General features: G+C 42.0%; 1 protein-coding gene across 1 annotated transcript; it reads right to left on the bottom strand.

Annotated features, from left to right (window-relative positions):
- Nucleotides 1-6,868: 6,868 nt before the first annotated feature.
- On the bottom strand, nucleotides 6,869-17,189 carry LOC149470374 (cystatin-like). The gene is made up of 3 exons (XM_089665354.1): nucleotides 16,911-17,189; nucleotides 12,031-12,144; nucleotides 6,869-7,107 (listed from the first exon to the last, which is right to left on the bottom strand). Exons 1-3 carry the CDS (start codon nucleotides 17,106-17,108, stop codon nucleotides 7,030-7,032), a joined length of 390 nt encoding a protein of 129 aa, XP_089521480.1. The 5' UTR covers nucleotides 17,109-17,189; the 3' UTR covers nucleotides 6,869-7,029.
- Nucleotides 17,190-19,804: the final 2,615 nt, after the last annotated feature.

The following is a 19,804-nucleotide window of genomic DNA, read 5'->3' as shown; positions in this document are numbered from 1 at the left end:
GTCATCTTTCTTGTGGGCAACAATCAAACTTTAAATAGCGCTGTAAGAGAATAAGAAGCCACTAATATGTGAAGTTTATACGAAGCCATATTTGGTATGTGTATGGTTTTGTAAAAAAAAATGTACTATGAAATAAAAAATACTAATAAAGGCACCAGACTGCCCAAAGTAGACATGTCGGCTCAAGGCGTTGGCTTGGGTCACGTGAACACAAGTGGCTTAGTGTTTGCTGGGATAGCGGATTGTGTTTCTGTTGGTGTTTGTAGAGACATGTGATATGGATGGAAATGTTTACACACTGTGCTCAGCAGTTTTTATCTCTCTGGTCAGGCGATGTGAATTCGTTCTAGTGTTCTAATAGAAGTAGGAGAAATCTCTACACAGCTCTCGGTAGTTACATTGCAGTTTGTATCTAACGGTTTTCCTTTTCAACTTGCATCTGCAACAAAATGAACGTTCAATGCTGTGATCATCAGACCAGGGGCGGACTGACCATTTGGAAACTCAGGAACTGCCCGAGGTCAGTAGGGGGCCCCATGAGATGCCCCTGGTACCTTTTTCATAGGCTTTTTTGAGTTTGGGCAAGGACACAGGGGCCCCATGATCCCCTATTGCCCAGGGGCCCCATGAGTTGTCAGTCTGCCCCTGCATCAGACTGTATACAATGTACACAACTTGTATCTTCTTAGAACTTCACTTTCTTTCCATGGCTGTAATGTTTTCAACATTCTATGCAAACGAGACAAAATGTGTCCTGTAAGACTCAATTATGCATTCATCGCTCTCTGAAGAACGATCCCCAGTAGATAGCTTTTCAAAGAGTGTTTTGCTGGCCATAGACGGGTCGAAAAAAAATTGGCTGATTTTCGCACCGTTAGTGGGTTAATTGGTCGGCCGTTTTTCGGGGTTTGAGCACATTTTTTTTTATTGGTAAAGTTGGAAAATTTGCGACCTATTTTGACGATTGGCTGATTTTCCCAGCAATGACGGGCAAATCGGACGATCATTTTACCGATAAAAAATCTGCGCATGAGCCATGACCTGCAAGAAGAAGAAAAAGAAGAATAGAAAAAGAATAACAGTCCGTTAATATATTTTATATGAAAAGTCTTGTGGTTGCAACAATGTATTTGTATTTGAATAAAACCATCTGTATCCGAAATGGATACATTGTTGCAACCGCAAGACTTTTTTATGTAAAATATAATAGCGGAGCTCTCTGCAGGGACAGAAGTAAAAATGCTGGCCGTAGACTAAATGAAAATCGGCCGATTTTTTTTTTTTTTTTTTACCGTTGGTGGTAACGTCGGCCAATTGAAAGACCGATTTTTCGTGTTTTTTTTTTTTTTAAACGGCCAATTTTCAACCCGTCTATGGCCTGCATTAACCAGGTGGCTGGAAGGCGATATGTTGCCTCCTTGCCGCCTGGTTTAACCCTGTGAATCCCGCACCACAACCACATACACTCCGCGGCCACTTTATTAGGTACACCTGTTCAGTTGTGTGGTAACACAAATAACTAATTGGCCAATAATAATGGGCTGCGTGTTCGACTCGAACATGGGCTGTACTGGTGTTTTGGTGAACACACAAATGATACAGGTAATTGGCGGGCTATTCACCCGCCGTGCCCCACAATGCACTGCACCCTGACAGTGCATTGTGATTAGCTAAAGCATTACACCTGACCACAGGTCAGATACAGTGCTTCGGCCAATCACAGGGCACGATGATGTCACAGGGGGTGGGGCGATCCCACCTCCTTGTGACGTCATTACTCTACTTAAGAACTGTCATCCCGGTGCAGCTATCAGCCGGCAGGAGCCAGCGTTGAGAGCGGAGTGAATTTTTTTTTCTTTTTTCAGGTTGGTGGCGAGCATTGTGATTGCTGTTGGATCTACTTCAGGGGACATTTTTCATTTTTAATAAAGGACTTTTCAGAGACTGTCTCCTGTCTTTTTTTTTACACTACACTTTATTTTTTTGTGAATGGGCAGCAGTACCATGTAACGCATACTCATTCACATAGGGGGGGTTAAAGGGGGCTTCCAGATTCTGATAAGCCTCCCACCCGCAGACCCTCACAACCACCGGCTAGGGTTATGGGGAAGAGGCCCTTGTCCCCATCAACATGGGGACAAGGTGCTTTGGGGGGCCCTCTCTGCCCCAAAGCACCCCTCATGTTGAGGGCATGTGGCCTGGTATGATTCAGGAGTGGGGAGGGCACTCGCTTGACCCCCCCCCTTTCCTGACCTGCTGGCTGTATGCTCGGATAAGGGTCTGGTATGGATTTTGAGGGGGCCCCCACACCATTTTTTAAAAATTTTGGCGTGGGGTGTTCCCCTTAAAATCCACACCAGACCCGAAGCACTTGGTATGGATGGGAGGGGGACCCCAAGACATTTTTTCTTTTTTTTTTAATTGTTGGGCAATGCTGACAATACTTTTGACATTCAGCTGTCTGTGGGGAACCCTGCTGACAGGTGAAACATGAATGAATGTTTCACTACTAAAATAACGCATGACTTAATATAACTCGTGGTATTTTAGTAACTGAGCAGTATCTTACCACATACCCAGATGCGGTAAGATACCGCTCAGTAAATTGTCCCTGTTCGAAGTTCGTGGTCAAACTTTCAGTAGGGTCATATGTTTGACTGCGAACTGAACAGAGGGGTGTTCAGCCCATCACTATCAGCCAATCACTTGGCAGCAACTCAATGTATTTAGGCATCTAGGTGTGGTGAAAATAACTTGCTGAAGTCCAAACTCAGCATCAGAATGGGGAAAAAAGGGGATTTAAGTGAGTTTGAACATGGCATGGTTGTTGGTGCCAGATGGGCTAGTTTGAGTATTTTAAAAACTGCTGATCTACTGGGATTTCACGCATAACCGTCTCTAGGGAAATCAAGACTCATCAGACCAAGCAAAGTTTTTCTAATCTTCTATTGTCCAATTTTGGTGAGTCTGTGCAAATTGTAGACTCCTTTTCCTTTTCTTAGCTGACAGGAGTGGCACCTGGTATGGTCTTCTGCTGTTGTAGCCCATCTGCTGCAAGGTTTGACATGTTGTGCATTCAGAGATGGCCTTGGTTGGTTGTAATGAATGATTATTTGAGTTAATGTTGCCTTTCTACCATATCTAACCAGTCTGCCGATTCTCCTCTAACATCAACAAGGCATTTTCATCCAAACAACTGCCACTCACTGGATATTTTCTCTTTTTTGGACCATTCTCTGTAAACCCTAGACTGCTGCCCAGTCTTCCTATGAGAAGAGACAGTGTAGAAGACCATCACCAGGGCACAGTGCTGATCAATACAAAGCTTAGGTAAGTGTTTTCGGGGGGAGGGGGGCACAGCAAATGGCAAAATGTTTTTTACCTGAATGCAGCAAATGCATTAGGGTAAACAAATGTTTTACAATTAGAACTACTTTAAAGTGGCTTTAAACAACATCCTTATTTTCAGAAATTATCTATGCACATCTATTAGTTAATGTAATCTAGTTTTCCTAAAATTGTATTTTACTTTGTATTTCTGCCTCCTTGTAACATACCCAGTGGATTCCAAAACCTCTCCTTTTCCCTCATTTCCATTTGTTTGTAACAAGTATAGTACTCTAGCTGTGATCATGTACTGTGCTCTTGTTTCACTACAAATCCCATAATCCATCTCGGAAGTGAGCAAGAGGGGGTGACTACATTTGTGTATACAGTGGGAACATGGAGAACAAATGTAGCCACCCTCCAACACGAAGTCGGATCACAGCAGAAAATAAAGGATTTTTTAGGAGGCTGAGAGCAAAAGAAGGTACTTCTCTGACTTAGGAATACAGTGCATATTTGAACAGACTTTAGGGGTGCAGTCTTGAGCAGTAAAACCATGGCCAAACTGCCTATTTTTACCACCCCCTCCAACTTCAAGCGTAAATTAAGCTTTAGGGAAAAACAAGGGCTGTCTTTGCTGACCTGCGGAAACATTGTCTGCTATCTCTGGCTTCAGTACTTTCTGAATCACTGACCTGAAATGAGCATGCAGACAGTGAAGTCAGAATTCCTGATCAGCAGGTTTGTGTTACAATCCTCACCCAAGGTGCAGAAGCTAAGGCGCAGCTGGTCTTCACCAAAGTTCAAGATGGTGGACCTGGGCCAGAAACCATAGTGGTCTCAGTTTACTTTGCTGCAAACGGACATCAGATCATAGCCCTCAGGATCACTCCACCAAGGGTGTGGCTAAAACATAAATGCTGAGTGCGTAGATTGCTCACAGGGATGCAGACGAGAGACTAGTCAGGTCCAGGAGGCGTTGAGGCAGGTGGTAGGTAAGAAAGTAGTCAAGTCCAAAGAGAGGTTTGGGCAGCAAACAAGAAAGCAGTCAGGTAAATGTGGGTCGGAAAAAAAAAAAACAAAACACAGGCAACTCGCAGGTAAGTTTTGTGGCTCTTTAGCAGCCACTCAAAGTCTGATGTTTAAAGCAGTATTAAACCCAAAAATAAAAATGTAATATATTCTCCTGGAAGACCCAGCATGGATTCTGTGAGAACTGGGGATTTAGGAATCTTGGAATACCTGGCATGAATCTTGTGTGTATTGGAGGTCCTAGGAATCCTGGAAGACCTGGCACGGATCCTATGAGTACTGGAGGCCCTAGGAATCCTAGAAAACCTGGTATGAATCTATGAGTACTGAAGGTCCTAGGAATCCTGGAGGACATGGCATGGATTCTATGAGTACCAGAGGTCCTAGATATCAAAGAAGACCTGGCATGGATTTGTGAGTACTGAAGGTCCTAGCAATTCTAGAAGACCTGGCATGGATACTGTGAACATAGGAGGTCCTAAGAAACCTAAACTACTTGGCATGGATTCTGTGAGTAGCGGAGGTCCTAGGAATCCTGGAAAACCCAAAATGGACTCTGTGATTACTGTAGATCCTAGGAATCCTAAAAGACCCGACATGGGTCCTGGGAGTACTGGATTCTTTAAAAGTTATGGAAATCGTGGAAGACCCAGCAGGGATCCTGGGAGTACTGTAACAGTTTACATAAAGTGTGTACCTCAGAAGGAATTGGATCAGTGTGTTAACCAAGCAAAAAGCTTTTTCAAAAGGCCAGTTCAGAAGGGGTAGCCTCAATGTTCTCTCAGTACAGGTTACCGCCTAAGGTTCATTTTAACACATCCTTTTGGACATGCTAAAATGCATGAGTTTAAGTTCCTTATAATACATTGTAAACATAGTGTTTTCCAACTCAGTGCTGCAGTGCAGTGTATTTTGAAAATACAATAATTTTTTTCTGGATTTTAGTGTGCTGATAATGGAAGTTTAAACCTCTGCTTACTAGGTTGCAGTCTCTGCACAGTTCAGATACTTACCCAACCATCGGATCTAGCGTTGTCCTGATGAGATCGTCTTCTCTTCTTTCATTGATTGGTTCCTGCGTGGCCATGTTCTTTGTGATGTCTTCAGGAGGCTGTTGGCCCTTTCGGGTTCTGCCAGCAAGCCTACCCATGATGCACCACTAGGCCCACCCCCCTCCTCCTTTGTGAATGAAAGACAATGACTCCTGGGATATGTGAGTTGCCCATCCCAGGAAGCACAGTGTGTGTGGTGGTAATGGTGGTGGTGGTGGTAGTGGTAATGGTGGTAATGGTGGTGGTGGTGATGGTGGGGGGGCAATCTTCTTATAGCCTAGGCCATCTTTATGTAGAGTAACAATTCTTTTTTTTCAGATCCTCAGAGAGTTCTTTGCCATGAGGTGCCATGTTGAACTTCCAGTGTCCAGTATGAGAGAGTGAGAGCGATAACACCAAATTTAACACACCTGCTCTACATTCACACCCGATACCTTGTAACACTAATGAGTCACATGACACCAGGGAGGGAAAATGGCTAATTGGGCCAAATTTGGACATTTTCACTTAGGGGTGTACTCACTTTTGTTGCCAGTGGTTTAGACATTAATGGCTGTGTGTTGAGTTATTTTGAGGGGACAGCAAATTTACACTGTTATACAAGCTGTACACTCACTACTTTACATTGTAGCAAAGTGTCATTTCTTCAGTGTTGTCACATGAAAAGATAGAATAAAATATTTACAAAAATGTGAGGGGTGTACTCACTTCTGTGAGATACTGTAACATCTATTTTGATGCATCAGCAACAGGTATTAAGCAGCCTTTGTTAATAACTGTTAGTTCTATCCAGTCCAAATTGTGAATTAAAAAACGAATGGAAGCATGCACCAACATGCCTCAAAACATGTAAATATAGAATGGAAACAAATGCTGGCACCTGGTGGGAACCGATTGGCTGTGGAAGACAGGTTGCACTGCTGGAGGGACCCTGCTGGATCGCTAAATAAGGTATTTCCTCTCTATTCCAGAACCCCTAGCCATGAGTATTTAAGCCATGAAGTGTGGAGGGACCACAAAGATTTTTGATTTGTTGTGCCTGAGTTGGGCTTTAGAGCTTATTCCCACTATGTGTGATGGCTGGCATTTTTCCGCACTGGATAAACACTAGTTACACATAGAAAACAATTGCTGGTGGGATGTGCAGTGCAAACAAATAAAGACATGTCACATTTTCCTGCAGTGCATGGGTTTGCACCATGCTGCTTTGTGGAGGCATGAATGAAGAGTCACTTGGTGCATTCCAAATACATTTTCCTTTTATAAATCTAAACAATGCCATGCATTGAAATGTGCATCACTTTGCCCCCTCACTGCAGCCTAAAATTTGCAGATGCCTGCATACTAAAACAGAGTGTTTAGTGTACGGACAGAGGGAATGAGCCCTAAAGTGTTCCAGGTTTGCTAGATTTGCCCAGTCTTTTTGGTGATATAACCAATAAAAACAGAATTAGTGCTTCTTTCTTCCAAAACAAATGTTTTATTCTTCATTAATGAACTAACTAGTTATTATATGAGAATACCTAAGCCTGTAGTTCTTGTAATATAATTGGTATATATTTTAAGCATCAGAGAAATGTAATAAATCTCTAGAGAAGCATACTGTTGTTATCAGGAATCAGTAACATTTACTCTCCTTCATTTCTTTTTGTTTCAGCCATGGAATAGAAATGACTTCAAAATGGCAGAATGTAGTCTATAAGAAAAGAAACAGATAAAGCATTAAATGCATGTACTAGGTGAAACAGAAACATACACCTACATTAATAAGTTAATGGATTAGTCCACCCAAATGTAATATTTCAAATGTAGTAGCTGCTAAAGAACTAACCAACCCCATGGTCCCATCCATCTCCCAGGGACATCATTGGTAAGATATTTGCGCACCTGCACACTGACTCTATCAGATTTTAATGTATTTTATTTTACGAGAAACACAAATTCAAATCTTGTAATGCACAGTGGTGGGGGAGAATTCATAAAACTTCCAGGTGGACAGAAAAAGATAATTATAGAAGGGAGATCTTGCTGATTAAATGTCCAAACCATATAAGAAGCCAAGGCCTTAACCCCAAGTTCCACCTAGAACTAAAACATCACTTTAGGACTGACCATTTCCCTTGCTTCTAAACACGAATGCAGATAAACACAAATAAATGTAATATATTGCAGCTTATCAGTCCTTAGTTGTAGAAGGTACACTAGTTTTTCAGGCTCTCTTCCTTTATTTTCACCTGGTGACTCTGCCAGTAACAAACTCCCTGTTCTAAGGTGACAATGATCACTCATTGTACTGTATCTTCAGAGCTACAGTTGTGTTCAAAATAATAGCAGTGTGTTGAAAAAAGTGAATAAAGCTCAAAATCCTTTTAATAGCTTTTATTTCCATAAACACAAATGCATTATGAACACTACACATTCTATTCCAAATCAAAACATGAAGAAAAATATATCAAATTTGTGTTGTTCCTCCAAATAAATTAAAGAAACGTGAATATTAGACTGTTCAAAAAAATAGCAGTGTTTGTATTCTTCTTTACAAACTCAAACATTCACTATATAAACTGAAAAATTTTGAAGATTTTGCTTTCCTTTGAATCACCTTATTAATATTTAGTTGTATAAGCACGGTTTCTGAGAACTGCTGTACATCTGTGTTGTATGGAGTCAACCAACTTCTGGCACCTGTGAACAGGTATTCCAGCCCAGGATGATTGGACTACATTCCACAGTTCTCTATTTCTTGGTTTGGCCTCAGAAACTGCATTTTTGATGTCACCCCACAAGTTTTCTATTGGATTAAGATCCGGGGATTGGGCTGGCCACTCCATAACATCAATCTTGTTGGTCTGGAACCAAGATGTTGCACGTTTACTGGTGTGTTTGGGGTCATTGTCTTGTTAGAACACCCATTTCAAGGGCATTTCCTCTTCAGCATAAGGAAGCATCACCTCTTCAAGTATTCTGATGTATTCAAACTGATCCATGATCCCTGGTATGCGATAAATAGGCCCAACACCGTAGTGTGAGAAACATCCCCATATCATGATGCTTGTGCAACCATGCTTCACTGTCTTCACAGTGTACTGTGGCTTGAATTCAGTGTTTGGGGGTCGTCTGACAAACTGAACAATCTTACTTTCATCAGTCCACAAAATGTTGCGCCATTTCTCTTTAGGCCAGTCATTGTGCTCTTTGACAAATTGTAACCTCTTCAGCACGTCTTTTTTCAACAGTGGGACTTTGCGGGGGCTTCTTGCAGATAGCTTGGCTTCACATAGGTGTCTTCTAATTGTAACAGTACTCACAGGTAACTTTACACCTTCTTTGATCTTCCTGGAGCTGATTGTTGGCTGAGTCCTTGCCATGTTGGTTATTCTTCTATCCATTCGAATGGTAGTTTTTCGCTTTCTTCCACATCTTTCAAGTTTTGGTTGACATTTTAAAGTATTTGCGGTCATTTTAGCTGAGCAGCCTATCATTTTCTGCACTTCTTTATATGTTTTTCCCTCTCCAATCAACTTTTTAATCAAAGTACGCTGTTCTTCTGAACAATGTCTGGAACGGCCCGTTTTACACAGAATTTCAGAGAGAAATGCACTGTAACCAGCATGTACAACATTTGCTGCCTTCCTTCCTTAAATAAGGGCAATAATTGCCACCTGTTTTTCAAAGAATGAATGACCTCACTAATAGAACTCCACACTGCTATTATTTTGAACATGCCCCTTTCAATTAGTGATTCAATTAAACAGAATCAGCAGCATGCATGTCATGACTGTTGGGTCTGTTGGATTTCTATTACTCTACTACACCTGCTAGTAAATTATTTGCCATGTAGAAATATCATTTCTACCAAAAACAGTGATTGATCAGGTTAGTGATGTCTGACTGCTATTATTTTGAACACAACTGTATATCTATGCCCGCTAGGACAGGAAGAGTTGGGACTACAGAACAGGAGGATGTTCTGTAGTTCACAAAGATAACTCGGAACAATACTAACTAATAAGAATGCAGCGCAGCAATGCAGTACAGGTAACTATCAGCTGGCTTAATTTTTTTAGGGTTCAAAAAGCGTTTTTTTGGACTTTTGTACTCTCAAAGAAGTGGACCAAATGGAGCAAATAACAGAAAGTATTAGGGTTTACATACACTTTAGTGCTCAACCCAAGGCAGATATTAAAAAAACACAAAATAAATGAATGCAGTTATGTATTTTTTTAAATTATTACATTTAATTTTAAATACTTTAATAAATATCCAATTTTGACTTAATTGCAGCCCCTGTACAGCAGCTTATATCCCTAATTAGAGCTGCACAGGCTAAATAAGGAATTTTGCTGTGATATTGTAATGCTGGCCATGGATGAATAGAAATATGGCATGTTCAGACGGGCTGAATATTAACCCGTACGTGGTTGTGCCTATTAGAAAGAAGTTGATTGTAGATTGACCTCTGTTAAACAGGTTTGTTGGAAAATTTCTCTTGATCAGCTGGCTGTATTCTGACAGCAGAGTCCCTGCTGGCTAAACAAAAAATAATTTATGGCCAGCCTAAAGTGATTGTAAAGGTTGTAATTTAAAAGAAAAAAACAAACAAACATGTTATACTTACCTTCTCTGTGCAATGGTTCTGCACAGAACCATCTTCTTTTTGGGTCCTCTGCCAGCCCTCCTAGCTCCTCTCCCCTGCCAAGTACTCCCAATAGCAAGCCTCTTGCTATGGGCGCAGTCAAGCAGGCTTGGCCCTGCCACCAGCTCTGTCCTCACTGGCTCACTGACTGATTGACAGCAGCAGGAGCCACTCCTACTGGTGTGTGAGCCAATGAGGACAGAGATACCTGGAAGAGTGGCGTCTCTCATGCACATTGCTGGATCAAGAGTGGGCTCAAGGAAATATGAGGGAGGAGCTGCACCCAGAAGGTTTTTTTTAATCTTAAAGTGGTAGTAAACCTCTGCTAAAAAAAACAACTGGTCCCCCCCAAGATAAAGTTGTAATGTACTAGTATGTGCCACATACTATATTATGACAGACCTGTGAAATTGATCCCTCCAGCGGCGCCCTGTCACCTCTGACAGGGAATCCATCTTCACCCGATCTTCTTCTGAGCTCGCTCGCTGTGGCTGCTTGAATGGCCGAGCTGGAATGACGTCAGTCCCAGGCATGCACGTGGGAGTCATTGTTTACAGCACAGGGCTCTGAAGGAACAGCACGGGTATACCGTTCCTTCAGAGCGCATGCACTGGTGACATCACCGTGGCAGCTGCACAGGTAAATATCTTCTAAACTGTGCCCCCCCCCATGTGCCTCTCTCACTGCAGAGTTGCTTTCCTCCCCTTTGGTCTGAAGCTGCTGAAGGGACACAGGTGGATATTTCAGGATGGAGAGCACAGGGCCTCGTAAATATGTCATATTTACCAGCCCCTTTCTTTCCTGAATGAACACAGTGAGCGATCAGAACATTTCTGGGGTTGGGGGAAAGCCTGTGAGGTAGGCTGTATGGGGCCCCATGATTTCTAATGATTTCTTCTGTTCATAATAGCAACAGATCACTCAGTTTAGAGAATGGGCAGAGCTCTCTCCAGGCTGTACCTTCTCCACAGGAACTCCCATAATTTGGGTTTTGAAATGGGATGGAACTACAGCTAGCATTATGAGGTATATTTAGGTGACAATGGAGCCACCAATCAGAATGCTATATGCATTTGGCTCCCTGGGGAGTTAAATAAAATTTTAAAATAATAATAATCATTGCTCTCATTCATATGGATCTCTGGTGATGTGCCCTATCCTTCTAAAGACTATTATATAGATTTACAACCACTTTAAGAAATTTAACTGAATGCTCTGGACCTGATAATGATTAGTCAGAATAAGACATGCAGTGTGAAATTGTATCTGAAGGTAGTCTGAGATGAAGTAACCACAGTTCTTAGAGTACATACATTGATATGTGCTCTGATCCATGTCAGTTTGTACAGAATAACCACCATACACTCTGTCATGTGGAAGGTGAAATTTATACACAGCACAGGTTAGTGCTGCAGCATACTTTTATGGAACACACTTCTTTACAAATATATTGTTATTAAACTGTGCCCTGTGTGTATAATAAGCTCTATTTAGCCACAGCAGTGATCTGTCATCATGCTTCACATGTCTACACATTTATTTATTTAAGGTACTTATATAGCACCATCAATTTATGCAGCACTTTACATATATATTGTACATTCACATCAGTCCCTAACCCTCAAGGGGCGTACAATCTAAGGTCCCTAACTCACATTCATATACAGGGGCCAATTTAGACAGGATCCAATTAACCTACCAGCATGTCTTTGGAATGTGGGAGGAAACCGGAGTACCCGGAGGAAACCCACGCAGGCACAGGGAGAACATGCAAACTCCAGGCACGAGGTGTCGTGGCTGGGATTCGAACCAACCACCCTAGTACTGCTAGGCGGAAGTGCTAACCATTTAGCCACTGTGCTGCCCACATGAACTGTCAGACTGCTCCAATACACCCATATCAGAATAAATGTAATCATTAAGCAATATACAGTATGTATGCATGTATAAGTATCTATTTCACTTTGCAAAATTCTACAATACCTTAGAAATGTAGGGGTCTGTATGAAAAGCACAGTCCTCAGGATTGGAGGTCGGTTTTCTACATTCAGTTCGGCCAATATCAACTTCTATAATATATTTCATTCCAGTAACAGTCTTAAAAAACAGAGAGAGAGAGATCATGTAAATTTTTGTACAAACACATTATACAAATACTGTAAGTGCTGTATTGCAGCCTTTCTCAGTTAGGGTTCCTCCAGAGATTTCTAGGGGTTCTTTGAGTAATGGACAACTTCTGCTTCTAGGATGAGGAACCACTGACACCAGTGATCTTCTAGATCTCTGTAAAGGTGTAATTCTTCCCAATGACCATACATGTATGGGGCATTCTTCCCAGTGATCATCATGCTAATGTACCATGATCTGTAGATATAGTAATTATTAGCAGAGGTTCCCTGAGTCTGAAAAGTTATTACAAGGGTTCCTCGGTGTTGAAAAGGTTGAGAATGGCTGCTGTATGCCATTATTTTATATATTTTCAGCAGCATTTGCAGGGTTGAAACAGGCAGTCACCATCTCACTACCCATCAAATTTTCAACTGGGTGCAAATATCTGCCACACATTTACAAGATGGCTTTATGCTCCTACATCTTGATTGCTCAACTCACCCTGCTCCTCCCTCCCAGCAGTGACTTGGCAGCCTTCCAGCCCTCTAACCCCTAGTGTAAACACAGAACAAATGCTTTGGAAGGGGCAGAAATGCTGATGTGCAACACGGATTTCAAGTGGAACTGAAGGTGGAGAGGCAGGCAGATCTCCAAAATCAGAGGAAGCTTTGTATACATTCAGAAAATGCAAAGATTCCTGTGAATGGCTGAGCATCACTCAGCCCGACATGATCTTGTTGCGGGAGTGGGATGGAAGGTTCTTGTCCCACTGTCAGAGCACAGCACTGTATACTGTATGTAGCTAAGGCCAGGGGCGGACTGACCATTTGGAAACACCCGGGGTCAGTAAGGAGCCCCATGAGATGCCCCTGGTACCTTTTTCATAGGCTTTTTTGAGCTTGGACAAGGACACAGGGGCCCCATGATCCCCTATTGCCCGGGGGCCCCATGAGTTGTCAGTCCACCCCTGGCTAAGGCTGTATACAGTCCATACAGCGCTGACAGCTGTTTTATGCGTTAGTGAAGGTAATAGTTTGTTGAACCAGCTTGGTCCAAATGACTATTTAAACTTCATTAATACCTGGAGTTAGGTTTTATTGCTTCTATGCATGTTCACAACTGGTTGAAAGTGTGTGGTGATGTCTGATCCCCGATTCCAGCAAAGGAGACACAAAGCAGATCAACAGAAATACTGCAACAAATGTAAATATTCAAGCCTGTACAGTTATAATAATTTGTCCAAATTGATTCTCCTTGATTTTTGCGAGACAACTTTTGCAAAACATTAGAATGAATGTAAAATCTTTATCTACAGGTAACCTAATATGGCATTATGTGGGTTCTATACTTTGAACTTTTTAATTTGAACTATGATAATGCTTTAAATTGTTTATTATGCCCCTGTAATTGTTTATAATTACAGATGGTGGCACCGGATGTCCAGTACTATTTATGTAGTAGATGGGCTATGATATAATGAAAGAGTACAACACTAGGCAGTGTCAAAGTCCAATACTAGGTGGAGATGGACAAAGTCAACAAAGAAAAATGCTATTGGGGCCTCTTATCTGTAGGGTTATTATTTGTACAATGTTTTCAACAAATGTTATCTTTGCGGTAAGGAACACTCCATTTTGATCAGTCTGCTGATCCCCTGCTGATTAGAGCAGAATGGGCAGATGACAGGTCCGTGTCCGCTCAGTAAATAGCAGACATGGACAGCGCCGGCTCGACTTTGTGGGCAACTGGGTGTAAACTGACTCCACTGTCCATTTACAACTGACTGCCCTCCAATCTGATCCACCTAGATGGAGGGGGACAGATCTCCTCCCATTTCCTTTCTTTTTTTTTTTATCAGACAGGATCAGATTGGAGGTAGGCGGGTGTAAATGGATATACAGTAACTCCATTTACACCTACTAGTCCATAGGGCTGAATGGAGGGCCAAATCAGGTCTGCCTGAAAAACTGACAGGCAGACCTGATCAGACCCTTTCTCTGAAAGGGGTCCAAAAGTATATCTATGGTCAAAATGTAAAATCACATATTCATTTCCACATTGTATTTCAGTTATATCTAGCCCACTCCTATTACTCTGAGTGATCTTGAAGTTTGTAAACAATCCCCACACTATTACATCCATGATTTCTAGGACACATATTCACTTTGCTCTGTGAGTAGGTACTGCTGTGTCACATATTTCACAGAGTCTGCCTTCTGAACTACAAGGGTGCTGAGAGGAGGAGCTTCAGGAGGCGGAGTCAGTACAGGAATCACTGCTTGCAGGGTATCATGGGATATGTATAGAGCCGGCCACTCAATGTACGCTTGATAAAGAAATCCTTTTATTGCCTACATATAATATGACACTGCATCAAAAATGCAATGCGTTTCAGCTTATTCGGTATTCCTCATTGTATGCTTTGAGTTAGGCTGTATAAGCCGAAATGCGTTGTATTTTTGATGCTGTGTCATTTTATATGTAGCCAATAAAATAATTTCTAATAAAGCCAGAATACCGGTCCCCAGTTTCTGCATCTTGAATATAGCGGTAGAGCTGGGGTAAGGTTGGCCACCATGGGATATGTAGAATTAGAAATTGAAAGCTAACAGCTGAAAAGAAGGCAGGGAATCCAGGACATTGTGGACAAAGATGGCCAGGAGACAAGCAGAACTCACAACCAGAAGCAAGCTTATATTGGATTGTCAAATATAACAATTTTTTGTATTGTTATTACAATGGTAATGTTATAAAATGAAAATGTATGCTGTGACCCTAGAACGTTAAAGTGGTTGTAGACCTTTGAAAAGAAAAATGAAAAGAGCATATCCTTCTATAGTGTACTATACTGTGATGTCTGTCTGCTCTGTCATTGCCCTGCTATCTGCATGAATCACTTCTGACAGTCTATGACAACACCAAACAATCCTGGGAGACAGCCCCACCCCCATCCTCCATATACAGCAGGATATTGGCAGCCTCAGCTGTCTATATTTATCTATGAGACTGTGTTGAAGGGGAGGTGTCCTTTCCCTCCAGTCAGGTCTCAGATTACACTCAGCTCCCTGCTCTATACATGCAGTGTGTGATGTCAGATCCCCATCTCCTGCCTTCTGCAAATCAGAAATGCTGTGTAAAAACATTTTTTGTTGTTTTGAATAGGATGGGGAAGGGTTTGAACATGATGCCTGTACAGAGATTTCCCCTAATTTCTTTTCCCAGTAACAATTTTGCTAGGCAAGGAAGTGGGGGAAATCTCCATCAGGGTCACTGCCAACAATAAAAGCACTCCTTTTAAAAGATTAGAGGCAGAGTAAAACCCTTGTCAACTTTTTATTGCTGTCTATATATCAATTGGCAATTTTACTTACCTTCATACCTCACTGATAACCTTGTCATAGGGACAGAAAGTGATGTAAAATCTCCCTCACGATTTTGACAGCAATAAAACCCAAAAGAGGTTATAACCCTTCCCTGACCAAAGCTAAAAATAAAATGTATATTTTGGTTGGTGTCTCCAGTTGAACTTTTGGGAAAATCCAAAGCTACAATTGCAAATGGTGCTCACTCCACACTGCAAAGGTTAAATGCTCATTTTTGTCTCGGGTACCTTTAGAAAGTAGTTTTACTTACCTTACCCCTCATTAACCCAGCAGCCAGCATTTCGCTTACCCCTCGTTACCCCATCCAGCACTTTCCTCTTCCCTCTGATGCTTCAGGTTGTGGTAGGACCCTTAGCACCCCCACTTCAATGCGATCGTTGGGGTGTTGAAGTGAAGTGCTTTGAAGGACTAATTGCATGGTATAGGGTAAGTAAAACTACATTTAAAGGTACTCTAGACAAAAATGAGCATTTAACCTTTGCGGTGTAGGGGTAGCTCTACTTTAAAGGTAGTTTAGAATATTTCCTGAAGTTCAGTTTTAATTTTTGTAGCACGGGTGACAATTCTAACCTTGGATTTAGTCTGATTTGTTTATTGCATTTTTGGATGCACCAGGTTCCACTGTGATCTAATGTTGCAGGCAAAGCACATACATTTGAGTAGCACTGTGTCTGAATGCAAAACTCAGCATTTGTAGGCAAAGCCAGCACTTAGCTTACCCCTCGCTACCCCAGCCAGCACTTCCCTCTTGCCTCTGATGCTTCAGGGTATGGGTAGACCCTTGGCACCCCCACTCAATGTGATCATTGGGGTTCTGAAGTGAAGTGCTTTGAGGGACTGGTTGCATAGTGTAGGGTAAGTAAAACTACATTTAAAGGTACCCTAGACAAAAAAATAAGAATTTAACCCTTACAGTGTAGGGTAGCTCTACTTTAAAGGTAGTTTAAAATATTTCCCGCAGTTCAGTTTTAAATTTTGTAGCACGGGTGACAATTCTAACCTTGGATTTAGTCTGATTTGTTTATTGCATTTTTGGATGCACCAGGTCATACTGCGATCTAATGTTGCAGGCAAAGCACATACATTTGAGTAGCACTGCATCTGAATGCAAAACTCAGCATTTGTAGGCAAAACCCATTTACATGACTCCTTAGACAGTACCAATATATTACTTCCATCATTATAGAGAAACAAAGTATAACCATGGAACAAAAGACATGAGATGTCTGCAGATGCCTGCTAGCAGGAGCTTATATAGAAAAGTACTGTGCTCTTTTATTGGACATGTATATTATCCCTGTGCATGGTAATTTGTCATGCATCTCTGACTCTCAGTAATTGAAAAATCCTTACTCATTGTCCCGCACTGACCTGTTTCTGGACCCTGTGTATCTTGGACACTCGATTAACATATATGTCCTTACTGTCCTTATTGTATTCTTGTAGAGCAAATTCCAGGGCCTTCTGTGCTCCTTTATCACGCGCATCCACATCCTTTGAACCTCCATGGGCTTTAACAGATACTGCTATCAGCACCAACACAGCCAACAAAGAGTGCAGCTTCGCCATTGTGGCACTGATTGCACTGATTGTGATGGGAGGGGGAGAGAGAAGAGAGAGATAGAACGCAGCTCCACCGCCCTGACCACTGAAAACTACTGACTACAATTACTGAATTCAAAGTGCAGGTCATTATTCATATGTTGGTTTATATCATTTCAGACAGGACTTATTCACTCCAGATGCTATCTATGCAGTTTGCTGCTTTTTGCAACATGAGCAAACTACAAATCTGTTCATGTCAGGGGGGCTATGCTTCCTTTATCAGTATGATGAGCCACCCTGTGTTTAGAAAATATCATGAACTGCTTGATGTCACCATAAGGACTTTACCACATGGACATAGAAAATGCTATCTTCAGACGCATACAGCCCATAAATTTGTATGCATCTCAATGCAGCCCTAATGAACTCTATAGGTCGTTACACACAGCTGCACCTTGCAGCGTAAATTTGCAATACATTTGGCATAGAAGAAAAAAAGTGTTTGCAGGGCCATATATTCAACCATAATTAGGGCAGGTTCATACCAGAATGTGATAAGTAAGTGCGACTTTTAAGTCATGCTGCATCAAACCGCATCGTACTACGGTAGCATGCATATTGGTGGCTGCACTTGCTAGATGCATTTGGTGTGCTATTAACAATTAATAGCACCCACACAGGTCTATCGAGGGCAACATATTCCTGTGTATGAAAATTCATGTTTCCTGCACCATAGTTGGTGTGAATAGGCCCTCCAGAGGATTTACCCCCCCCCCCTTCCTGACCAGGCCATTTCTGCGATATGGCGCTACATTACTTTAACTGACAATTGCGCAGTCATGCAATGCTGCATCCAAATTAAATTTACGTCCCTTTTTTCTCACAAATAGAGCTTACATTTGGTGGTAGTTGATCTCCTGTGCAGTTTTTATTTTTTGCGCTATAAACAATAAAAAACCAACAATTTTGAAAAAAAAACCAATATTTTTGACTTTTTGCTAATAAACATGTCCAGTAAAAAAAATTAAAAGAATCAAATTTCGTCATAAATTTAGGCCAAAATGTATTCTGCTTCATGTCTTTGCTAAAAAAAAATCCGTATATGTGTAAATTAATTGGTTTACGTGAAAGTTACAGCGTTTGCAAATGGCAGTATATATACTGGATTTTTTTTTTTTTTTACTAGTAAAAGAGGCGATCAGCAACATATAGCGGGACTGCGGTGGGCATTCTGACACTGGGGGGAACTGACTTGGTGTCACTGACATCCCCAGTGACACTAATACAGTGATCAGTGCTAATAAAAAGCGCGCGCTGCCTACATGGATCTGCAAAATCATGTATATATACGTGATTTTGCGCAGCTGTGCCGCCCTGCAAAATTTACATGCTTATTGGCGTGTATTTCCTGCCACCACTGCTAAGGGGCAATATGTAAACATCACCAATGGGGAATCAGCGGAAATGACTACACACTATTGAAATGACATGCTGGCTGAATGAACGAGTCATTCATTCACTTGCGATGGTGGGGGAGGTGCTAGTGGTTATCTTTTTAGAGCCTATCCTTATGAGGTCCGCTGTGATGGCTCAGCCAGTCAAATTCTACACATACAGAATTGAATCTTACCACTCGCCATCAGGAGCAGACCCAGTGGGGAACTGCAACACTGTAAAATGATTCTGTCTCTGACCCCAACATACCCATGCCTTGGTTTTATCACGCCTCGATTACTGTGACTCCCTCCTCACTGGTCTACCGTTACACAGGCTATCCCCCCTTCAGTCTATTATGAATGCTGCTGCTAGACTCATACACCTTACCAACCGATCAGTGACTGCTGCCCCTCTCTGCCAATCCCTCCACTGGCTTCCACTAACCCAACGTATACAATTCAAAATACTAACCACAGCTTACAAAGCCATCCACAACACTGCCCCTAGCTACATCGCCAACCTCATCCACAGATACCGCCCAAATTGCCCACTCCATTCCTCCCATGATATCTTCCTCTCTAGCGCCCTCATCAACTCCTCCCATGCTCACCTCCAGGACTTCTCCAGAGCCTCTCCCATCCTCTGGAACTCCCTACCACAGCATGTCCGGTCAGCCCCCACCCTGTCTGCCTTTAGGCGATCTTTGAAAACTCACTTCTTCAGGGAAGCCTACCCCACCTCCACCTAAGAACTGTACTTGAATCAACTCCAACAGATCACCCCCCGCAGCTATCACCTTTTGTATCACCTCCCCCTTCCTTTAGATTGTAAGCTCCACGAGCTGGGCCCTCACATTCCTTCTGTACTGAAATGAATTGTAATTGTACTGTCTCCCTTATATTGTAAAGCGCTGCGCAAACTGTTGGCACTATATAAATCCTGTATAATAATAATAATATCTCAATCAGGTCCAATCTGGCAGGTGGTGGGAGAAGCCATGTCTGCCTGTGCAGATTTTGATTGGCCAAGTAATGTCTCCTCCCATCAGCCATAAGACCAGACCTGATTAGACCAGTTACTTGGCAGTATTGGCTTCCTTTGTTGTTAGGCTGCAGGCGGCAGAAGCTGCCTGTATCCTAGCATCTAGTTGAGCAACCATGGTGTCCCATGTAAGGCTGTACCCATGTGAAAGTTGATAAAACATTATATTCATACAGCATACAGAGCACTATAATGTAAGATCCTGAGTCAAAATCTGTGGTGCCATGTAAATGAGCCCTAAT

This window comes from Staurois parvus, unplaced genomic scaffold (genome assembly GCF_062004578.1).
Source record: "Staurois parvus isolate SC_StPar_1 unplaced genomic scaffold, SC_StPar_1.0 ptg000048l, whole genome shotgun sequence".
Classification (NCBI taxonomy): Eukaryota; Metazoa; Chordata; class Amphibia; order Anura; family Ranidae; genus Staurois; species Staurois parvus.
Note: the sequence above shows the minus strand (reverse complement) of the source record. Positions and strands in the feature narration are given on the sequence as shown.

Coding starts and splice junctions, on each gene's coding strand:
- LOC149470374 (XM_089665354.1), bottom strand. CDS start 17,108: ATGGCGAAGCTGCACTCTTTGTTGGCTGTGTTGGTGCTGATAGCAGTA. Junction 12,145..16,910: donor TACACAGGGTCCAGAAACAG/GTCAGTGCGGGA, acceptor CTGTTTTTTAAG/ACTGTTACTGGAATGAAATA. Junction 7,108..12,030: donor CAGACCCCTACATTTCTAAG/GTATTGTAGAAT, acceptor CTTTTCTTATAG/ACTACATTCTGCCATTTTGA.